Raw genomic sequence first — 21,849 nt, forward strand, 5'->3', positions numbered from 1 at the left:
TGTCACTTAATGCCATGTGTTTCTTAAATCGTGCGCATTCCTTCCTGTTTGTTCAGTATATATAATATAATATTTACAAGTCACGCAATCATAAAGCAAATCATGAAAAGTTGTAGTTGATTTTTATAGTTGTCATTATTGTTTCAGTAGACTACTGTGATGGATTTTTTGTACAAGATCATTATAAAAACTATTCAAAAATGATGTGCACCCACAACAACAGAACATATATTTTCATGTTATTTTACGGAAATTACAGGCAGTCATATTTACACTAATGATGTACGGTAATTAAATATACTTAAGAACGGAAGCGCGGGATCAGCCGAGCGGTCTGGGGCGCTGCAGTCATGGACTGTGCGACTGGTCCCGGGGGAGGATCGAGTCCTCCTTCGGGCATGGGTGTGTGTCTTTGTCCTTAGGATAATTTAGGTTAAGTAGTGTGTAAGCTTAGGGACTGATGACCTTAGCAGTTAAGTCCCATAAGATTTCACACATTTGAGCATTTTTGAACTTAAGAACGAAGACCTATATAGCTTAATTAACAAAATCCTGTAAAATACTTGTAATCTAGCTAATGTATATACGTTAGAAGCTTCGACCTTATAAGAGCTTTGCAGCAACTGCTCAAAGGTAATGTGTTCCTAAAATATAGAAAACTATTTTGAATTTATTTTCTGACAGTGTTACGCAGTCATAGAAGCAGAGATGTACATGGCATAATATACCATAAATGAATATTCTATGAAGTATATTATAATCCCACTGTGGCCGAGGGTTCTGGGCGCTTCAGTCTGGAACCACGCGACCGCTACGGTCGCAGGTTCCAATCCTGCCTCGGGCATCGATGAGTGTGATGTCCTTAGGTTAGTTAGGTTTCGGTAGTTCTAAGTCTAGGGGACTGATGACCTCAAATGTTAAATCCCATAGTGCTCAGATCCATTTGAAACATTTCCTCTAGAATATCTTGTCATATGATCTGATCCTACGTTAAATTCATAGGTGATACTAGTATATCCAGAGTATAATGCTTACGTTTTAGATACATGAAAATGGCGTGAGGCCGAAATTGCACAATCGTACATCAAATAAAGAAAGTGTCAGCTGAAGGCCTCATAAAATCATTTAAATAATTCAACATAGCTGCAGATCCTGTCGCGTTGGAGATTGTGTAATATATATAAAGAAAAATTTGTCCCTACTTTGTCCATTTCACATCAGACTATTCACTCAAGTCATACAGAACTGACCAACAAACATTACAATTACATACGCACCTATTGTACAGAAAATGCAGAAACAGATTGTTTGATGCTGTTCATATTCAGATCGGGACAAAATGTTCTGACACACTGTGCAAAGTTTCAGAGCATATTTTGGTATTTCGCACTCCTCAATACCAGAGCTGTTCGTGTCCATCGATAAACGGGTTACGTAAGCCTGCCTACGCGGCGCCCTCATGATATGAGCTTTTCAGATCTTACGGTAAACACTCGAGATAGCGATAAACCGATAGGCACCGCCTCGTTACAGTCGCCTGTGCAGCGAGGGCAGGGTGCGGTCACGTGACGTAGCAGTGGCGGAAGACCGCAGGTATATAGCGAGCAGAACGGGGAGGGTGGGCCGACTGTCCCTGCCTGCACTGCGACTTCAACGGCTCACGGGGCGCTGCGTGTGTTTGCTGACATCTCTCCTCCCTGACTCTGGGGTAAGTGGAGGCTATGTACGACGTGCCCGTTCACTATCATAGTTTATTGATGTAGTGTGAAAGTGTTGTACTGCTCCGTCAGTCGATTACCGGCACGCATACTACAGCATGCACAACCTAATACTTTCCAAAACGCCGCAGATAAAAACTGGTTTCTTCAGGGGCTCATATACCTGAAACTTCTGGTCATAGACAGCTAGGGTCAAGTGCTTTGTATAGTCCTCGGGCTAGAGACCATTAAGTAATAGAACCCAGTACGTTGTCCTCGATGGTGAGTGTTCATCGGAGGTGAGGGTATCATCTGGAGTGCTCCAGGGAAGTGTGGTAGGTCTGCTGTTGTTTTCTATCTACATTAATGATCTTTCGGATAGGGTGGATAGCAATGTGCGGCTGTTTGCTGATGATACTGTGGTGTACGGGAAGGTGGTGTCGCTGAGTGACTGTAGGAGGATACAAGATGACTTGGACAGGATTTGTGATTGGTGTAAAGAATGGCAGCTAACTCTAAATATAGATAAATGTAACTTAATGCAGATGAATAGGAAAAAGAATCCCGTAATGTTTGAATACTCCATTAGTAGTGTAGCGCTTGACAGTCACGTCGATTAAATATTTGGGTGCAACATTGCAGAGCGATATGAGGTGGGACAAGCACGTAATGGCAGTTGTGGGGAAAGCGGATAGTCGTCTTCGGTTCATTGGTAGAATTTTGGGAATATGTGGTTCATCTGTAAAGGAGACCGCTTATAAAACACTAATACGACCGGTTCTTGAGTACTGCTCGAGCGTTTGGGGTCTCCATCAGGTCGGATTGAGGGAGGACATAGACGCAATTCAGAGGCGGGCTGCTAGATTTGTTACTCATAGGTCTGATCATCACGCGAATGATACGGAAGTGCTTCAGGAACTCGGGCGGGAGTCTCTGGAGGAAAGGACGCGTTCTTTTCGTGAATCGCTACTGAGGAAATTTAGAGAACCAGCATTTGAGGCTGACTGCAGTACAGTTTTACTGCCGCCAACTTCTATTTCATGGAAACACCACAAAGATAAGATAAGATAAGATAAGAAAGATTAGGGCTCTTACAGAGGCATATAGGCAGTCATTTTTCCCTCGTTCTGTTTGAGAGAGGAACAGGGAGAGAAGATGCTTGTTGTGGAACGATGTACCCTCCGCCACGCACCGTATGGTGGATTGCGGAGTATGTATGTAGATGTAGATGTATCTAACAGAAGGATTGTCCTACTGTCACTATCCTACAGTTCACGATCGAAGTATTTACATTACACACTTCCTATTGCTTAGAAAAATGGATCAAAACGGTTGGTCCGTTTTGCATATGATTTGATCTACAGTGGGTCTTAAGGACATGTTCTTAGAAAATCACAAAAAATTATGTTTTGTCATCCTTTTCGTACCAAAGCCCAGCTGCGCAAACCAAGATGACTATTAAGAGTAAACAGCTGAAATTTTTAGCGTATATTCCTAATGTACCTATCTCAAAGAACCTTCAAATTTTTCTTGATATCTTTATCCGGTTCCAAGATACAGAGGTTCAAAGCTATTAGCTCATGGGCGGTTCCTTTCACAACTCCAAATAAAGGGTTTCTTGAAACTTCCAGGCAGATTAAAACTGTGTGCCGGACCGACACCCGAACTCGGATCTTTGCCTTCTGTGAACGTTTGGGCAGGCATTGTTGGTGATGTCTTGATTGGGCCCCATGTCTTCAAATTACGCTCAATGGAGCACGCTATCATGATTTCATAGGGATACTCTAGCTGTGCTGCTGGAACATGTGCCTTTACAAGTACGACACAACATGTGGTTCATGCACGATGGAGCTCCTGCACATCTCAGTCGAAGTGTTCGTACGCTCCTCAACATCAGATTTGGTGACCGATGGATTGGTAGAGGCGGACCAATTCCATGGCCTACACGCTCTCCTGACCTCAACCCTCTTGACTTTCATTTATGGGGGCATTTGAAAGCTCTTGTCTATGCAAACCCCGGTACCAAATGTAGAGACTCTTCCTGCTCGTATTGTGGACGGCTGTGATACAACACGCCTTTCTCCAGTGCTGCATCAAGCATCACGGATTCCATGCGACGGAGGGTGGATGCATGTATCCTCGCTAAAGGAGGACATTTTGAACATTTTCAGTAACAAAGTGTTTGAAGTCACGCTGCTACGTTCTGTTGCTGTGTGTTTCCATTCCATGATTAATGTGATTTGAAGAGAAGTAATAAAATGAGCTCTAACATGTCCACATAACATATTTTCTTTCTTTGTGTGTGAGGAATGTTTCCTGAAAGTTTGGCCGTACCTTTTTGTAACACCATGTATACGATGCATTGTCAAGCAACTGCTAGTAAAGGTTGTCTGTAACAAATGAACTGTAACTGTAACCAGAATTCGAATCGAGAACAGCTGCCAACATGAGTAACGTAGAAGTAAATATCCTCGGAGTAGTGAAGCAACTCATATCATTTAATACTAGCAAGTCTTCTGGTCCAGACTGTATACCAGTTAGGTTCCTTTCCCAGTATGTTGATGCATTAGCTGCATACTTAACAATCATATGCAACCGTTCGACGAAAGATCCGTACCCAAAGACTGGAAAGTTGCACAGGTCACACAAATATTCAAGAAAAGTAGTAGGAGTAATCCACTAAATTAGTACAATCCTGCGTCCGGCCATCCCGATTTAGGTTTCCCGTGATTTCCCTAAAGCACTCCAGGCAAATGCCGGGAAGGTTCCTTTGAAAGGGCATGGCCGACTTCGTTCCCCGTCCTTCCCTAACCCCATGAGACCGATGACCTCGCAGTTTGGTCTCTTCCCCCAAACAACCCAACCCCAACCTAACCACTAAATTACAGGCCCATATCGTTAACGTCGATATGTAGCAGAATTTTAGAACATATATTGTGTTCGAAAATTATGAATTACCTCGAAGGAATCGGTCTATCGACACACGGTCAACATGGGTTCAGAAAACATCGTTCGTGTGAAACACAACTGGCTCTTTATTCACATGAAGTGCTGAGTGCTATTGACAAGGGATTTCAGATTGATTCCGTATTCCTGGATTTCCGGAAGGCTTTTGACACTGTACCACACAAGCGGCTCGTAGTGAAATTGCGTGCTTATGGAATACCGTCTCAGTTATGTGACTGAATCTGTGATTTCGTGTCAGAGAGGTCACAGTTCGTAGTAATTGACGGAAAGTCATCGAGTAAAATTGAAGTGATTTCTGGTGTTCCCTGAGGCAGTGTTATAGGCCCTTTGCTGTTCCTTATCTATATAAACGATTTGGGAGACAATCTGAGCAGCCGTCTTCGGTTGTTTGCAGATGACGCTGTCGTTTATCGACTAATAAAGTCTTCAGAAGATCAAAACAAATTGCAAAACGATTTAGAAAAAAATATCAGAATGGTGCGAAAAGTGACAGTTGACCCCAAATAACGAGAAGTGTGAGGTCATCCACATGAGTGCTAAAAGGAACTCGTTAAACTTCGGTTACACGATAAATCAGTCTAATATAAAAGCCGTAAATTCAACTAAATACCTAGATATTACAATCAAGAACAACTTAAATTGGAAAGAATACGTAGAAAATGTTGTGGGGAAGGCTAACCAAAGGCTGCGTTTTATTGGCAGGACACTTAGAAAACGTAACAGACCTACTAAGGAGACTGCCTACACTACACTTGTCCGTCCTATTTTAGAATACTGCTGCGCGGTGACGGATCCTTACCAGATAGGAATGACGGAGTACATCGAAAAAGTTCAAAGAAAGGCAGCACGTTTTGTATTATCGCGAAATATGGGAGAGAGTGTCACGGAAATGATGCACGATTTGGGCTGGAAATCATTAAAAGAAAGGCGTTTTTCATTGGTACGGAATCTTCTTACGAAATTCCAATCACCAACTTTCTCCTCCGAATGCGAAAATATTTTGTTGACACCAACCTACATAGGGAGGAACGATCACCACGATAAAATAAGGGAAATTAGAGCTCGTACGGAAAGATATAGGCGTTCATTCTTTCCGCGCGTTATACGAGATTGGAATAACAGAGAATGGTGAAAGTGGTTCGATGAACCCTCTGCCAGGCACTTAAATGTGATCTGCAGAGTATCCATGTGCATGTAGATGTAGATGTAGACGGTTACATCTACGTCTACATCTGGTGATTGTAAGAGAATACAATATGACTGAAACGCCAAAGAAACTGGTATAGGCATGCGTATTGGAAAACAGAGATATGTAAACAGGCAGAATACGGCGCTGCGGGCGGCAACGCCTATATGAGACAGAAAGTGTCTGGCGCACTTGCTAGACAGCTTATTGCTGCTACAATGGCAGGCTATGAAGATTTAAATGGGTTTGAATGTGGTGTTATCGTTGGCGTACGAGGTATGGGACACAGCGATGGGACGCAGAATTTCCGAGGTAGGGATGAAGTGGGGATTTTCCCGTACGAACATTTCACGCGTGTACCGTGAATATCAGGAATCTGGTAAAACATCAAATCTCCGACATCGCTGCGTTTGAAAAAAGATCCTGCAAGAACGGACCGACGACGACTGAAGAGAATCGTTCAACGGGACAGAAGTGCAACCCTCCCGTAAATTGCTGCAGATCTCAATGCTGGGCCATCAACAAGTGTCACCGTTCGAACCATTCAACGAAACATCATCGATATGGCCTTCCGGAGCCGAAGGCCCAATCATGTACCGTTGATGACTGCACGACACACTTTACGCCTCACCTGGGCCCGTCAACACCGACATTGACTATTTGATGACTGGGAACATGTTGCCTGGTCGGATGAGTCTCGTTTCAAATAGCATCGAGCGAATGAACGTGTACGGTTATGGAGAAACGTCATGAATCCCTAGGGAGGGGGGGGGGGGGGTTAATGGTGTGGGGCGTGTGTAGTTTGAGTGATACTGGACCCCTGGTACATCTAGACGCGACTCTGACAGGTGACACGCACGTAAGTATCGTGTCTGATTGCCTGCATCCATTCATGGAATTCTGCATTCCGACGGACTTGGGCAATTCCAGCACGACAATGCTACGCCCCAAACGCCCAAAATTGCTGCAATTGGTACAGAGCGGCTCCAGAAACACTCTTCTCAGTTTAAACAATTCCGGTGGCAATAAATCTCCCCAGACATGAACATTATTGAGCGTATCTGGAAAGCCTTGCAATTTGCTGTTCAGAAGACACCTCGCCGTACTCTTACGGATTTATGGATATCCCTGGTGTCAGTTCTCTCCTGCATTACTGCAGATATTATTCAAGTACCTGGCACGTCGTGTTGCGGCACTTCTGCGTGCTCGCGGGGGCCCTACACGATATTAGGCAAGTATACCAGTTCCTTTGGCTCTTCAGTGTAAAATTTATAATTGATGTGATGAATCCCAGCTAGCTCTAAATGTAGAGAAGTGTAAGTTACTGCCAATGAGTAGGAAAAACAAACGCGTAATGTTCGAATACAGTATTAGAAGTCAAGCCAATGAAATACCTAGGCGTAACGCAGTATGAAGTGGAACAAGTATGTAAGGTCTGTAGTAGGGAAGGCGATTGGTCGACTTCGGTTTTTCGTAAGAATTTTATGAAAGTGTGGTTCATCTATAAAGGAGATCGCATGTAGACGTCAAGTTCCACCAATTGTTGAGTACAGTTCGAGTGTTTTGGAGCAACACCAGGTTGCATTAAAGGAAGACATCACAGCATTTCAGAGGCGAGCTGCTAGGTTTGTTACCTGTAGCTTCGAACAACACTTAAGTGTTACGAAGATGTTTCGGGATCACTGAAAGAAAGGCGACGCTCTCTGGGAGGAGCACTATTGAGAAAATCCTGAATTTTGGGGCTCGCTGCAGAGCGATTCAATGACATTGCGGCTGGTATCGAGGCATATAGATAGCTGTTTTTCTCTCGCTCTATTTGCGAGTGGAACAGAAAAGGAAATGACTAGTAGTACAGAGTACCCCCAGCCACGCACCGTACGGTGGCTTGTGAAGTAGATGTAGGACTGAAACGTTATGGTATCCTTGCTGTGTCAAACTGGTGCCACAGGTGAATCAACAATGTTTTAAAAAAATTATTTTTTGCTTCAGAACATTCCGTTAGCGTAACAAGCGCCAGAATGGTCGAAGGCCTCATTTCCATAACTTCTTTTCTAAAGTGGAATATTAACTGATCACGAAGTCATTGAAAATGGGGTTCTAGCGAAATATTAAGAAGGCCATAAAGAGCTATAGTAGTATTTTATTCAACGAGTCATCCTCCTGATTTCTCCAGTTACTGTGGAAGAAATTATATTTTACGGTGTGAGACCTGAGTTTCTCCCTGTGTATTCAATGTTCAAATAACTTGTGGGAATGCAACCGGGTGATGTCCTCGACAGTTACACGAACAGAGCTTTCAGAACCAGATTTTAAATTGTAAGACATTTCGAGGGACAGATGTGGAGTCTAACCAGAATTTACTGCGGGTTAAAACTGAAGAAACTGCAAAGAGCTTGGAAATTAAGGAGACGACATATGAGTGAATTGAAACAATGAGATGTTTAAAGATTCAGAGGAAGCATTAGGAAACGATTGACGACAGCAGAGATAAGGAATGCAGCAGAAGATGAACGGGTATTTTTGAGAGATGAAATAGTGAAGGCAGCAGAGGATCAAATAGGCAAAAAATCAAGCCCTAATACAAATACTTGGATATCACAGGAGATACTGAATTTGATATATGAAAGGGGGAATTTAAAAATGCACCAAAAGAAGTAGGTGAAAGGTATCAAAAATGTCAAAAAATGAGACTGAAAGGAAATGCAAAATGGCTAAGTGGGAATGGCTATGGGACAAATGTAAGGATATAGAAGCCTATATCACTAGGTGAAAGATACCATGTCTAAGAATTGGAGAAAAGAGGAGCAGTTGCATGAATAGCAAGAGCTCAGGTGGGAAACCAGCACTAAGCAAAGAAGGGAAAAAATTTCCTGGCAGATTAGAACAGTGTGCCGGACCGAGACCTGAACTCGGGACCTTTGCCTTTCGTGGGCAAGTGCTCTACCAACTGAGCTACCCAAGCACGACTCACACCCTGTCATCACAGCTTTACTTCTGCCAGTACCTCGTCTCCTACCTTCCGAACTTTACAGAAGCTCTCCTGCGAACCATACGAACTCCTGAAAGATAGGATATTGCGGAGACATGACCTAGAGAGAGCCTAGGGGATATTTCCAGAATGAGATTTTCACTCTGCAGCGGAATGTGCGTTGATATGAAACTGCTTGGCAGATTAAAACTGTGTGCTGGGCTGAGACTGCCAGAAGTTTCATATCAGCGCACACTCCGCTGCAGAGTGAAAATTTCATTCTGGAAACATCCCCCAGGCTGTGGACTTAAGCCATGTCTCCGCAATATTCTTTCTTTCAGGAGTGCTAGTCCCGCATGCTTTGCGGATTCTCGTCAGTCCACACATGTTGATTGTGAAAATTTACAATTTATTCACGTTGGAATGAAGCCTCATCCGTAAAGAGAACATTTGCACTGAAATGAGGATTGACACATTGTTGGATGAACCATTCGCAGATGTGTACCAGTGGAGGCCAATGAGCTGCTGATAGTGCTTGCACACGCTGTACATGGTACGGAAACAACTGGTTCTCCCGTAGCACTCTCCATACAGTGACGTGGTCAACGCTACCTTGTACAGCAGCAACTACTCTGACGCTGACATTAGGGTTATCGTCAACTGCACGAAGAATTGCCTCGTCCATTGCAGGTGTCCTCGTCGTTCTAGGTCTTCCCCAGTCGCGAGTCATAGGCTGGAATGTTCCGTGCTCCCTAAGACGCCGATCAATTGCTTCGAACGTATTCCTACCAGGACACCTTCGTTCTGGAAATCTGTCTCGATACAAACGTACCGCGACACGGCTATTGACCTGTGCTAATCCATACATCAAATGGGCATCTGCCAACTCCGCATTTGTAAACATTGCGCTGACTGCAAAAGCACGTTCGTGATGAACACTAACTTGTTGATGCTACGTACTGATGTGCTTGATGCTAGTACTGTAGAGCAATGAGTCGCAAGTCAACACAAGCACCGAAATCAACACTGCTTTCCTTCAATTGGGCCAACTGGCGATGAATCGAGGAAGTAAAGTACATACTGATGAAACTAAAATGAGCTCTAACATGGACATTAAGCGTTTCCGGACACATGTCCAAATAACATCTTTTCATTATTTGTGTGTGAGGAATGTTTTCTGAAACAAACTTTCAGGAAAACGTACCTTTTTGTGTGTGAGGAATGTTTCCTGAAACGCCCTATATACTGTACATATAGCTGATGTGTTTCCATCCCTGAGCGTGCTGTGTGAGAACAAAGGACTGCTCAGTGACTCCGTGTTTCAGCATCGTCCACAATGGAAGCAGTTAAGGAAGTTGTGGAGACGGCAGCCTTTGGCCTGGGAGACCTCCTGGACGCGGGGGACGGCGCCGTGGTGACGCTTGTGGCGGGCGACACCAGGCTGGCGGCCCACAGGGCGGTCCTCGCGGCCAGGAGCCCCGTGCTGGGAGCCAGGTTCCAGCACGACACGCCGCAGGTCGCCATCACGGACGCGGAGGGCCCGGTGCTACGCCAGCTGCTAGCCTACTGCTACACCCTCCAGGCCCCGCAGCTGCCCAGCATGGCTCCGCAACTGCTGGCAGCTGCCGACAAGTACGGCTTGTCAGGCCTGAAGGACGCGTGCGAGCAGCAGCTGGCCGCACAGCTGCACGTGGAGAATGCGGCAGCCACAGCTGTGCTCGCGCTGAGCCACTCTTGCTCCAGGCTGAAGGAGGCCGCTGTCGCGTTTATAAAAACCCACACCTACGAGGTGGTGATGACGCAGGGCTGGGCCGATGCTGTAGTCAGCCACCCACGCGCCGTTGTGGAGCTAACTTGCCTGATCACAGAGCCATCTGCACCAACCAGGTATGCACATACAGAATAGTTACTTATTCTCCCAGATTTGTGCATGTATCTATCTATGAGTCTACAGTCCACAACACATTGTGATGCCTTTGCCACTGAGCTTCCTTAGAGGTGCCTGATCTGTCAGCCATACAGTTACAGACAGCTGCAGAAGCCACGTGCAGGTGTCTCAAAATGCTTGCTTTACCTTCTCTTAAGTGGTTCAACATGTTGTTGTTGTTGTGGTTGTTGTTGTGGTCTTGAGTGCTGAGACTGGTTTGACGCAGCTCTCCATGGTACTCTATCCTGTGCAAGCTTCTTCATCTCTGAGTAACTACTGAAACCTACATCCTTCTGAATCTGCTTAGTGTATTCATCTCTTGGTCTCCCTCTACGATTTTTACCCTCCACGCTGCCCTCCAATACCAAATTGGTGATCCCTTGATGCCTCAGAACATGTCCTACCAACCGATCGCTTCCTCTAGTCAACTTGTGTCGCAAACTCCACTTCTCCCCATTTCTATTCAATACCTCCTCATTAGTTATGTGATATACCCATCTAATCTTCAGCATTCCTCTGTAACACCACATTTCAAAAGCTTCTATTCTCTTCTTGTCCAATCTCTTTATCGTCGATGTTTCACTTCCATACGTGGCTACACACCATACAAATACTTTCAGAAATGACTTCCTGACACTTAAATCTATACTGGATGTCAACAAATTTCTCTTCTTCAGAAACGCTTTCCTTGCCATTGCCAGTCTACATTTTATATCCTCTCTACTTCGACCATCATCAGTTATTTTGCTCCCCAAATAGCAAAACTCCTTTACTACTTTAAGTGTCTCATTTTCTAATCTAATTCCCTCAGCATCACCCGACTTAATTCGACTACTTTCCATTCTCCTCGTTTTGCTGTTGTTGATGTTCATCTTATACCCTCCTTTCAATACACTGCCCATTCCGTTCAACTTCTCTTCCAAGTCCTCTGCTGTCTCTGACAGAATTACAATGTCATAGGCGAACCTCAAAGTTTTTATTTCTTCTCCATGGATTTTAATATCTACTCCGAACTTTTCTTTTGTTTCCTTTTCTGTTTGCTCAATATACACATCGAATAGCATCAGGGAGAGGCTACAACCCTGCCTCACTTCCTTCCCAACCACTGCTTCCCTCTCATGTCCCTTGACTCTTATAACTGCCATCTGGTTTCTGTACAAATTGTGAATAGCCTTTCGCTCCCTGTATTTCACCCCTGCCACCTTCAGAATTTGAAAGAGAATATTCCAGAACATTGTCAAAAGCTTCCTCTAAGTCTACAGATGCTAGGAACGTAGGTTTGCCTTTCCTTAATCTTTCTTCTAAGATAAGTCGTAGGGTCAGTATTGCCTCACGTGTTCCAACATTTCTACGGAATCCAAACTGATCTTCCTCGAGGTCAGCTTCTACCAGTTTTTCTATTCGTCTGTAAAGAATTTGCGTTAGTAGTTTGCAGCTGTGACTTATTAAACTGTTAGTTCGGTAATTTTCACATCTGTCAACACCTGCTTTCTTTGGATTGGAATTATTATATTCGTCTTCAAGTCTGAGGGTATTTCGCCTGTCTCATATATCTTGCTCACCAGATGGTAGAGTTTTGTCAGAACTGGTTCTCCCAAGGCTCTCAGTAGTTCTAATGGAATGTTGTTAAAGGTTATGCCTTTCAAATTTCTATGTTTGTTGTTGTAATGTATTCAAACTGTCCTGTCGAATAGTTCTGGTATCACTCCAGCATTACTGTTGACTCTTGTATGTAAGTTTAAATACTTGTGACTCGGTTTGAAGCACCTGTTATTCGCTATGATAAGCTATAGCTGACGAGACCTCCAGAGAAGCAGAGTGTAAACTGATTATTGCACCCACTGTTGTCATAGGCAGTGTATGTTCTGTGTGTACTTTCCTTGTAGAGAGTCCCTAAGCAGTCCTGCCTGTAGTAAGCAGCTATCTGGTCCGTACTTGAACTTGCTCACCTATGCTGTGTCTCTCTGTGAAGCGCGCCAGCCTCTACAGTGGGTGGACCAGCCACTACAGAGGGTGGACCAGCCACTACAGAGGTTGGACCAGTCACTATACAGGGTGGACCACCCACTACAGAGGGTGGACCAGTCACTACAGAGGGTGGACCAGCCACTACAGGGGGTGTACCAGCCACTACAGAGGGTGGACCAGCCACTACAGAAGATGAGGGTACTATGCCAGCCACTACAGAGGTTGGGCCCACCCCTGCCTCTCACAGCCAGCTCCCCTGCGACCCCAGCCAGGCTCACGTCACAGCTGCGCTGCCCACGATTCCCCACCATAAAGCTTCACCTGATGAAGCCACAGCCTCCCCCATGCGGTGAGTCACTACATGTTCACATACTCCACACTCATAATACCACTTATCATGATCAGAACATTAAATCTCGCTATGTTTTGATAAAGTGTAGATTATATTTGTCAAGAACAATTGCTCCTTTTATACATTTGGGTGTGCTGAATTTTGACTTTCGAGTAGTCGTGTATAAAAGAGATTTTCTGCATCCGTCCTCAGCTTCACTGTGTGTATTATGTTCCATTCAGAATATAAATACGCTAAAAAAAAGTACGACGCACCAGGACAGAATTATCGAAATGCGACTGAAGTTGGTAGATGTCTTGTACAAACAACTGATTACACTTGCGAAAAAATTGGATGATTTGTTCAAGAGGAAGAATTTCACAAACTGAGCAAGTCAATAACACGTTAGTCCACCTCTGGCATTTATGCAAGCAGTTATTTGGCTTGGACTGATTCAGAGGGTTGTTGGATGTCCTCCTGAGGGATATTGTGCCACATTCTGTCCAAATCCCTAGCTTGTTGGAGGAACCTACTCATAATCTTCCAAACGTTCTCAACTGGTGGAAGATCCGGCGACCTTTCTGGCCAAGGTAGGGCTTGGCAAGCATGCAGACAAGTAGCAGAAACTCTCGATATGTGTGGACGGGATTATCTTGCTGAAATGCAAGCCCAGGATGGCTAGCCATGAAGGGTAGCAAAATGGAATATCGTTGACACACCGCTGTGCTGTAAGGATGCCGAGGATGACTGCCAAAGGGGTCTCGCTATGAAAAGAAATGGCACCTCAGACCATCACTCCTGGCTTTCAGGCTGTGTGATGAGCGAGACTCGGGTTGGTACTCCACTGCTGTGGTTGGTTCTCCGTTGCTGTCTGGGGTGCCTCCAGACACGTCTACTGCCTGGAATCTTACTGACTGGAGTAGAATTGTCTTCAGTCATGAGTCCCGCAACCAACTGAGCCCCAATGAACAGTGGAGACGCCTGGACAGTGGTGGGATACCAATCTGACTGCCGCCTACCATATGGTAGGACAATCAGGACAGTAGTTTGGCGAGCCATTTCTTTTCATAGCACCACCCGTCTGGATGTCATCCATGACAACCTTCACAATACAGCGATACGTCGACAATATTCTACTCCCCATTTATGTTACTCTTCATGGTAAGCCACACTGGGATCACTTTTCAGCAGGATAATACCCGCCTGCACACGGCGAGGGTTTCTACTACTTGTCTTCATGCTTGTCAAACTCTACCTTGGTCAGCAAGGCCGGCGGATCTCTCTCCAATAAAAAACGTCTGGAGCATTATGGGTAGGGTACTTCATCCAGATCGGGATTTTGACGAACTAACGCGCCAGTTGGACAGAGTTTGGGACGATATCCCTCAGGAGAACATCCAACAACTCTATGAATCAACAGATTGTTCCAATGCGTTATTGACTTGCTCAGTCTGTGAAGCTCTTGCCAGATGCCTTTTGTAGATCTACAAACGCAATGTAAGTTGGTTTATTTTTCTGTAATTGCTTTCCGATATGGAGTCTCAGTGCCAGAATCACTTCTATTGTTCCCAGTCCCATTCTGAAACCAAACTGATCTTCACTCAGCATATCCTCCACCTTCTTTTCAAATCTCTTCAGAACTATTTTTTGAGAATGCATGCATGAGAATGCATGCATGAGAATGAATGCATGTGATACACTCCTGGAAATGGAAAAAAGAACACATTGACACCGGTGTGTCAGACCCACCATACTTGCTCCGGACACTGCGAGAGGGCTGTACAAGCAGTGATCACACGCACGGCACAACGGACACACCAGGAACCGCGGTGTTGGCCGTCGAATGGCGCTGGCTGCGCAGCATTTGTGCACCGCCGCCGTCAGTGTCAGCCAGATTGCCGTGGCATACGGAGCTCCATCGCAGTCTTTAACACTGGTAGCATGCCGCGACAGCGTGGACGTGAACCGTATGTGCAGTTGACGGACTTCGAGCGAGGGCGTATAGTGGGCATGCGGGAGGCCGGGTGGACGTACCGCCGAATTGCTCAACACGTGGGGCGTGAGGTCTCCACAGTACATCGATGTTGTCGCCAGTGGTCGGCGGAAGGTGCACGTGCCCGTCGACCTGGGACCGGACCGCAGCGACGCACGGATGCACGCCAAGACCGTAGCATCCTACGCAGTGCCGTAGGGGACCGCACCGCCACTTCCCAGCAAATTAGGGACACTGTTGCTCCTGGGGTATCGGCGAGGACCATTCGCAACCGTCTCCATGAAGCTGGGCTACGGTCCCGCACACCGTTAGGCCGTCCTCCGCTCACGCCCCAACATCGTGCAGCCCGCCTGCAGTGGTGTCGCGACAGGCGTAAATGGAGGGACGAATGGAGACGTGTCGTCTTCAGCGATGAGAGTCGCTTCTGCCTTGGTGCCAATGATGGTCGTATGCGTGTTTGGCGCCGTGCAGGTGAGCGCCACAATCAGGACTGCATACGACCAAGGCACACAGGGCCAACACCCGGCATCATGGTGTGGGGAGCGATCTCCTACACTGGCTGTACACCTCTGGTGATCGTCGAGGGGACACTGAATAGTGCACGGTACATCCAAACCGTCATCGAACCCATCGTTCTACCATTCCTAGACCGGCAAGGGAACTAGCTGTTTCAACAGGACAATGCACGTCCGCATGTATCCTGTGCCACCCAACGTGATCTAGAAGGTGTAAGTCAACTACCCTGGCCAGCAAGATCTCCGGATCTGTCCCCCATTGAGCATGTTTGGGACTGGATGAAGCGTCGTCTCACGCGGTCTGCACGTCCAGCACGAACGCTGGTCCAACTGAGGCGCCAGGTGGAAATGGCATGGCAAGCCGTTCCACAGGACTACATCCAGCATCTCTACGATCGTCTCCATGGGAGAATAGCAGCCTGCATTGCTGCGAAAGGTGGATATACACTGTACTAGTGCCGACATTGTGCATGCTCTGTTGCCTGTGTCTATGTGCCTGTGGTTCTGTCAGTGTGATCATGTGATGTATCTGACCCCAGGAATGTGTCAATAAAGTTTCCCCTTCCTGGGACAATGAATTCACGGTGTTCTTATTTCAATTTCCAGGAGTGTATTAGGCTTAAAGTTTGATACTGTTCACATTTTATAGCTGTTGCGCTCTTTGGTATAGGAACGCATTTCTGGAAGTCTATCGGTATCTCTCCTGTGTTATAAAATGACCTAATAGGTTTAAGCAGCGTCGTTTTCATCCTGTCGCCAGCATTCTTTATTAGTTCTGCAGGGATGTCATCAATATCCGTTGCTTTGTTGTCCTTTAATTCTTTGAGATCTTTGTCAAATTGTTCTTGCAGAATGTCATCTCTCTTGTCATCTTCATCTAATAGCTCTTCTCTTCCTATTTCTTCCTCCGAAAGAGGTGTTCCAGCATACAACTCCGCTATGTATTCTTTCCATCTCTTCACGACGTCTTCACCAAACAGCATTTTCCCTTCTTTGTTTCCTATTGTGCCTGAGAGTGTTGTTTTACGCTTGTTAAAAAATTGATTTGCTGTTCTGTAGGCTAAGTCAGTTATTCCGTATTTTCTTCCACTTCCCTGCACATTTCCTCAAGAAAATTTTCTTTTGCTTTCGTAGCTTCTCTGTTAACTAAATTCCTTAGTCTTCTGTATTCAGCTTTTCCTTGTTCATCAGTTGCATTTTTTGTATAATCTCCTGTTCTCTATAAGCTCAATAATATCTATTGTAATCCATTTCCTCTTGTCTTTCGGTTTAGTTTTTACAACTATCTTTTCTGCTGGTTTGTGTATACCAAATTTAACTTGATTCCAGTCTTCATTTACTCCACCATGTTGAACATTTTTTGCTGTGTTTTCTGTTTCGTGAGCATAGTGCTTTGCCAGTCCCTCAGTTTTCAGTTTTTCTAGTTCCCATTTAAGTTTTACTGTCTTCTTCTTCAAACATTTTAATCTCGGTGAACTTTTCATCAGGACCAGGCTATGGATTGCTCCTGCATTCTTTTACTTGGTTCCTAAAACGTGCTTCACTAGAATGTAATCAATTTGTTGTCCCCTCAGGTCTCCAGGGGCCTTCCATGTGTATATTCTTCGTTTGTGATGTCGGAAAGTGTGTTTGCAACGACTAATTGGTGCCTCGAGCAGAACTCGATTAGTCGATCTCCTCGTTTCTTCTTCCAAGTCCATATTTGCCAGCAATTCCTTTTTCCAGTTCCTCACCTGCAATTGCATTCCAGTCTCCCATGGCAGTCAGGTTTTCATCTCCATTAACATTTTTCATCGCATTACTTATTTCTTAGCGTATTTCGTCAACGGCTGCATCTCCTTCTTTGGATGTTGACATGTATATTTGTATCATCACAGTGTCCCTTCGTTTGGTTTCAGGTTTGACAACGTTTTATGCCGGATGTGTTGAGAGAGTGCAACACTGGGGCAGGCGCAAGTGTTTCAGAGCACATGCATGAATAAAAATTATTATTTTATCAGCTCGATGGTAGTGTCGAGACGAGCCATCATCCAGGTGAGTGGCTACTCGAAACATGCACCGCACTAAAAACACAGGGCATCTGGGGTAGTACTATGGTACAGGGAACAATCACCTGGTTTTACATGGGACCCATTACAGTATTCGGATGCAGTGTGACAGTTTCTTGCAACAGATTAACTGTCCATGTCACAAACCCAGAATCAAGTTACAATGGTCTGGGGAGCATGATATTGAATTCATATTGATGCCTTGGCCTACAAAACCTGCTAAGTCTGAAGACAATGGAATGCTGTCGGGATGGAATGCTATCGGGTGGCAGCTCTGGCCTGCAAACCACCAGCCCGTTATTTAAGAGAACTGCATGCCTCCAGCAATCTATGAAGGTCGTGTCGAAACCACACCACACAGAAACTTTTCTGTACTGCGTTCTAGAGTTGCACCAACATGCTATAAAGAAGGTATATATATATATGCCTCAGCAGCCAGATACACTTGTGAAAATTGCGGCAAGAGATGCCATGCTGCCATTGGCTTGACAAGTCATATGAAAAGATGCAACCCATAATACACAGACACTGCAAACAATCATCTACCAAGATTTCGTGGCCAAAACACACACACACACACACACACACACACACACACACACACACACACACACACACATATATATATATATATATATATATATATATATATATATATATATATATATATCGTGTGTGTGTGTTTGTGCCTATACTCTTAGGACGTGATGTGACTAAGTCAGAAATATGGCCAGGCAGCTTTTATTATCACTTTACTTCGTGAGCGCTGTCTGAGACAAGGTTTCACACAAATGTGTACAAGTTTTGTAATATGGCAAGCACGCTTCCAAAACTAGGGACACTGGTGCATACGGTTCACAAAACCCAAAATCTGAAGAACCTTAATACAATACGCAAACGAGAGTCCAGGGTGGGAAAAGATGTTCACTGAATATTATACCATGTGACTCCACAGCCAGTATCAACAGTTCGAAGACACAAACAGTTAGATAACACACAGCGTAAGTTTTCGAGTCTTCAGCAAACAAACGATATAATTACAACAGGGCTGGTTTTTGCAAACCAGGCAATTACGTGTGGGAAATAATTACCAGTATCACCCAGAACGAAAAGAACGTTTGGTATAACTAGATAAAAACTATAGATATCAGCACAAAACTACAATACCTTACTCTGTTTTTCAATGTTGACACCATAACTATAAAGGCACGATTTGCAACATGGGATCAGTTTATCAGTTCCCATGTTGTACTTTTCTACCGCCAAAAATCTGAACCAGAAAGTCACTGCTTGTTTGAGGACTTCATCGTTTGCAAACTAGTTTCCATCTAAAAAATCCTTTATTTTCGGGAATAAGTGAAAATCGATTGGTATCAAGTCAGGCGTGTAAGAATGATGTCTAAAAATTTTCCACTTAAGACGCTGAAGTTCTTCCTGTATTCGAGCTGATACATTAGGCCGCACATTGCCACGAATTAAAAACACCTTTGCCAACAGTATTTCACATCACTAAAGACTCGTTCATTGCACTATCACCAACAACATTCTTTGTCTGCCTACAAATTTTGATAGGCCGAACATATTGTGCATTCAGAAAACGAATGACACTACGCGCTCCGCATTTGGCAGGATTTTCCGTGGGTGCCGCTATTTCGGCAACGAAATTCGACACGCACTGAGACAGTGGAAGGAGCTAACTGTCAGGCTTGCGATCGCGGTGTTTGGGGATCTCCGTTGGGTATGGAACACAATCTTTCTTTATTTTCTGGATGACCCTCGTACAATGAAGACCAAACATCAGCTTCACACATTACACTAAAGAACTAAACCGCAGCGACTCTACAACAAAGACGATGCCTAGGAAAGTGCTATGGGGATCAAAACCAATTCCACACTGTTGCCCAATGTACAGTCGTTCAGAATTCACATTGTCTATCTCACCATTCGGTAGGAAGGATCAACAGCGTTTGTTATAATTGTCAGAGTACCAAGATCAATTCCGAATATATGAATTGTATGAGCCAGTAGTAATATAATTTGTTTATACAGACTCCTTTCCAGTTGAAACAGCTAAACCAGCTTCTATATGTTTGTACAGGATTGATAGAAAGAAAACAGTGTTTGGACGGCGGATTGCAGATTTTCAGCTGTAACATCTCCATTGGCCGAATAAGAAAAGGACTTCATTTTTAACTGCCTTTATAAACAATTTGCTTCATTTTGCTCTTCACCACATGTAAACACACAGTTTGTGGCATAGGTATATAGGAATAGTCTGGTAGGATCGTCATAGAGAGGTTGTCACATGCCAATGACAAGATGGTATTTTTCGGTATTACATCGATGCTGCGAGGTATACAGTGTGTTCAGAAAGCCAAGAGTATTCTCAGATTCTACAGGTTTTGTTGATGCATTGAGACACAATGCATCCCCAAGAATCTGCTTAAATATAGAGAGAAGGAATGTGTGTGAATGTGTGTGTGTTTATTGTTTGTAGCAGGGTATAAGAATCTCGATGTTTTGTGCAGGAACCTTTCTGGACGAGAGAGAGGCAGGAGGCTGATACAGGCAGCTAAGCAGGGGACAGTGGAGGTGTTGCAGGCGCTCCTTGAGATAGGCGCAGACGTCGGGGCGAGAGACGAGAACTGGAGTGGATGGACCGCCCTCCACTGGGCAGCATACTGGGGAGATGCGGAGGCGGTGAGGTGCCTGGTAGATGGCGGGGCCGAAGTGGACGCCAGAGACCACAGGAAGATCGCGCCTCTGCATTTGGCAGCATTCAATGGCCACACGGCTGTGGTACAGATGCTCCTGGCGTCCTCTGCTGATCCCAACTCCAGGCACCATTGGGGAGGGACACCTCTGCACGCGGCAGCATACAGTGGCCACGCAGACGTGGTGGCTGTGTTGCTGGAGGCAGGAACTGAGATGGGAGCCAGAGATAACATGGGGAAGACCTCCCTGGACTACGCCAGGCTGAATAAACACCAGCACCTGGAAGAGATGCTGTCTTGAAGCTTGCAGACCTATAATATAATTATATGGAATAAAACAAAAGTTTGCTACATGACTTTCCATTACATTTAAAATAAATAATACAAAAATAAATCTTCTCATCATTCCTTTATACCTATCATTACCTAGTGGATAAAACTACTGCAGTAGACACTGTAACAAGAGCGATAAGGGGAGTAGTCCTTAAAGTAATGTAAATAACCTTTCTTTTGATGAAATGGTCAGCACTACATTTCTTCAGAAACCTAAACAAAAACCAACAACAGCTGAAAAATATTCTATCAGCAATAAGCTCTAGAGCTCTACTTAAAACGTGTTTCTCATGGCAAACAAAATTTTCATATAATTTACAGAACTGTAGCCACGTGATGTCTTCGACAGTCCCCAATATTTTGACACATACACACCCAATCACTTTTAGGACACAAATGCAGAACTGTCAGCGGTTATTGATTACATCACCAGGCTTCATCGCTGAAACATGTTACAACGTGACCTCTACATTATTTGATTACCGAAAATTTGTTGGTATGAGCCTGTTAAACTAGTATAAATTGCACCATACCCACGTTACTGCCATATAAGATGTGTGGCTTTACTTTGGCTTCAGGAGAGGTAAAGGCACCAGAGAGGTAGTTCTGATGTTCTACTTATAACTAAACCAAGACTGAAGAAAAATGAAGGCATGTTCATAGGATTTGTTGACCTAGAAATAGTGTTTGATAGTGTTAAATTGGGCAAGATATTCGAAGTTCAGAGAAAAATAAGTGAGCCACATGGAAAGATGGGTAAAATACAGTATATACAGGAACCAATAAAGAAGAATAAGACTGGATGACCAAGAAAGCTTATACTAAAAGTTTGCTAGAAAGGGATAAAGTGTTTTGCCCCTACTGTTCAATCTACACTGATCAGCTAGAACGTTATGACCACCGACCTGCTATCGATATAAGCCTATACAGGCGATAGCAGCGTCACCTGGCGAAAAATGACTGCTAGTCAGATACATGCACGGTGCATGCAGTGTCAGTGAGTGTTGTCTCCGTGTGTAGAATGGGGAACGTGCCCTATCTATCTGAGTTGGACCGAGGGCAGATTGTGATGGCTCACAGACTTGGTACGAGCATTTCGAAAACTGCACGACTTGTCGGGTGTTTGAGGAGTGCTGTGGTGCTTGTCTTCAGCACGTGGCGAAACCAATGTGTAACCACATCCAGACGTCATGGAGTTGAGC

At 44.7% G+C, this 21,849-nt stretch overlaps 1 protein-coding gene across 5 annotated transcripts; it reads left to right on the forward strand.

The window, feature by feature from the left end:
• The first annotated feature begins 1,622 nt into the window (after positions 1-1,622).
• Positions 1,623-20,708, forward strand: LOC126272970 (poly [ADP-ribose] polymerase tankyrase-1-like). 5 transcript variants are annotated; one of them, XM_049976303.1, is made up of 5 exons: positions 1,623-1,708; positions 10,144-10,705; positions 12,718-12,863; positions 12,906-13,062; positions 20,129-20,708. In XM_049976303.1, the coding sequence occupies exons 2-5, from the start codon at positions 10,155-10,157 to the stop codon at positions 20,613-20,615; spliced, it is 1,341 nt and encodes a 446-aa protein (XP_049832260.1). In that variant the 5' UTR covers positions 1,623-1,708; positions 10,144-10,154; the 3' UTR covers positions 20,616-20,708. The 5 variants fall into 5 exon arrangements, with proteins under 5 accessions (XP_049832260.1, XP_049832261.1, XP_049832262.1 ...); XM_049976304.1 differs by having other exon boundaries at positions 12,718-12,778; positions 12,821-13,062; XM_049976305.1 differs by having other exon boundaries at positions 12,718-12,758.
• Positions 20,709-21,849: the final 1,141 nt, after the last annotated feature.

The sequence above is a fragment of the Schistocerca gregaria genome, chromosome 5 (assembly GCF_023897955.1).
Source record: "Schistocerca gregaria isolate iqSchGreg1 chromosome 5, iqSchGreg1.2, whole genome shotgun sequence".
Lineage (NCBI taxonomy): Eukaryota > Metazoa > Arthropoda > Insecta > Orthoptera > Acrididae > Schistocerca > Schistocerca gregaria.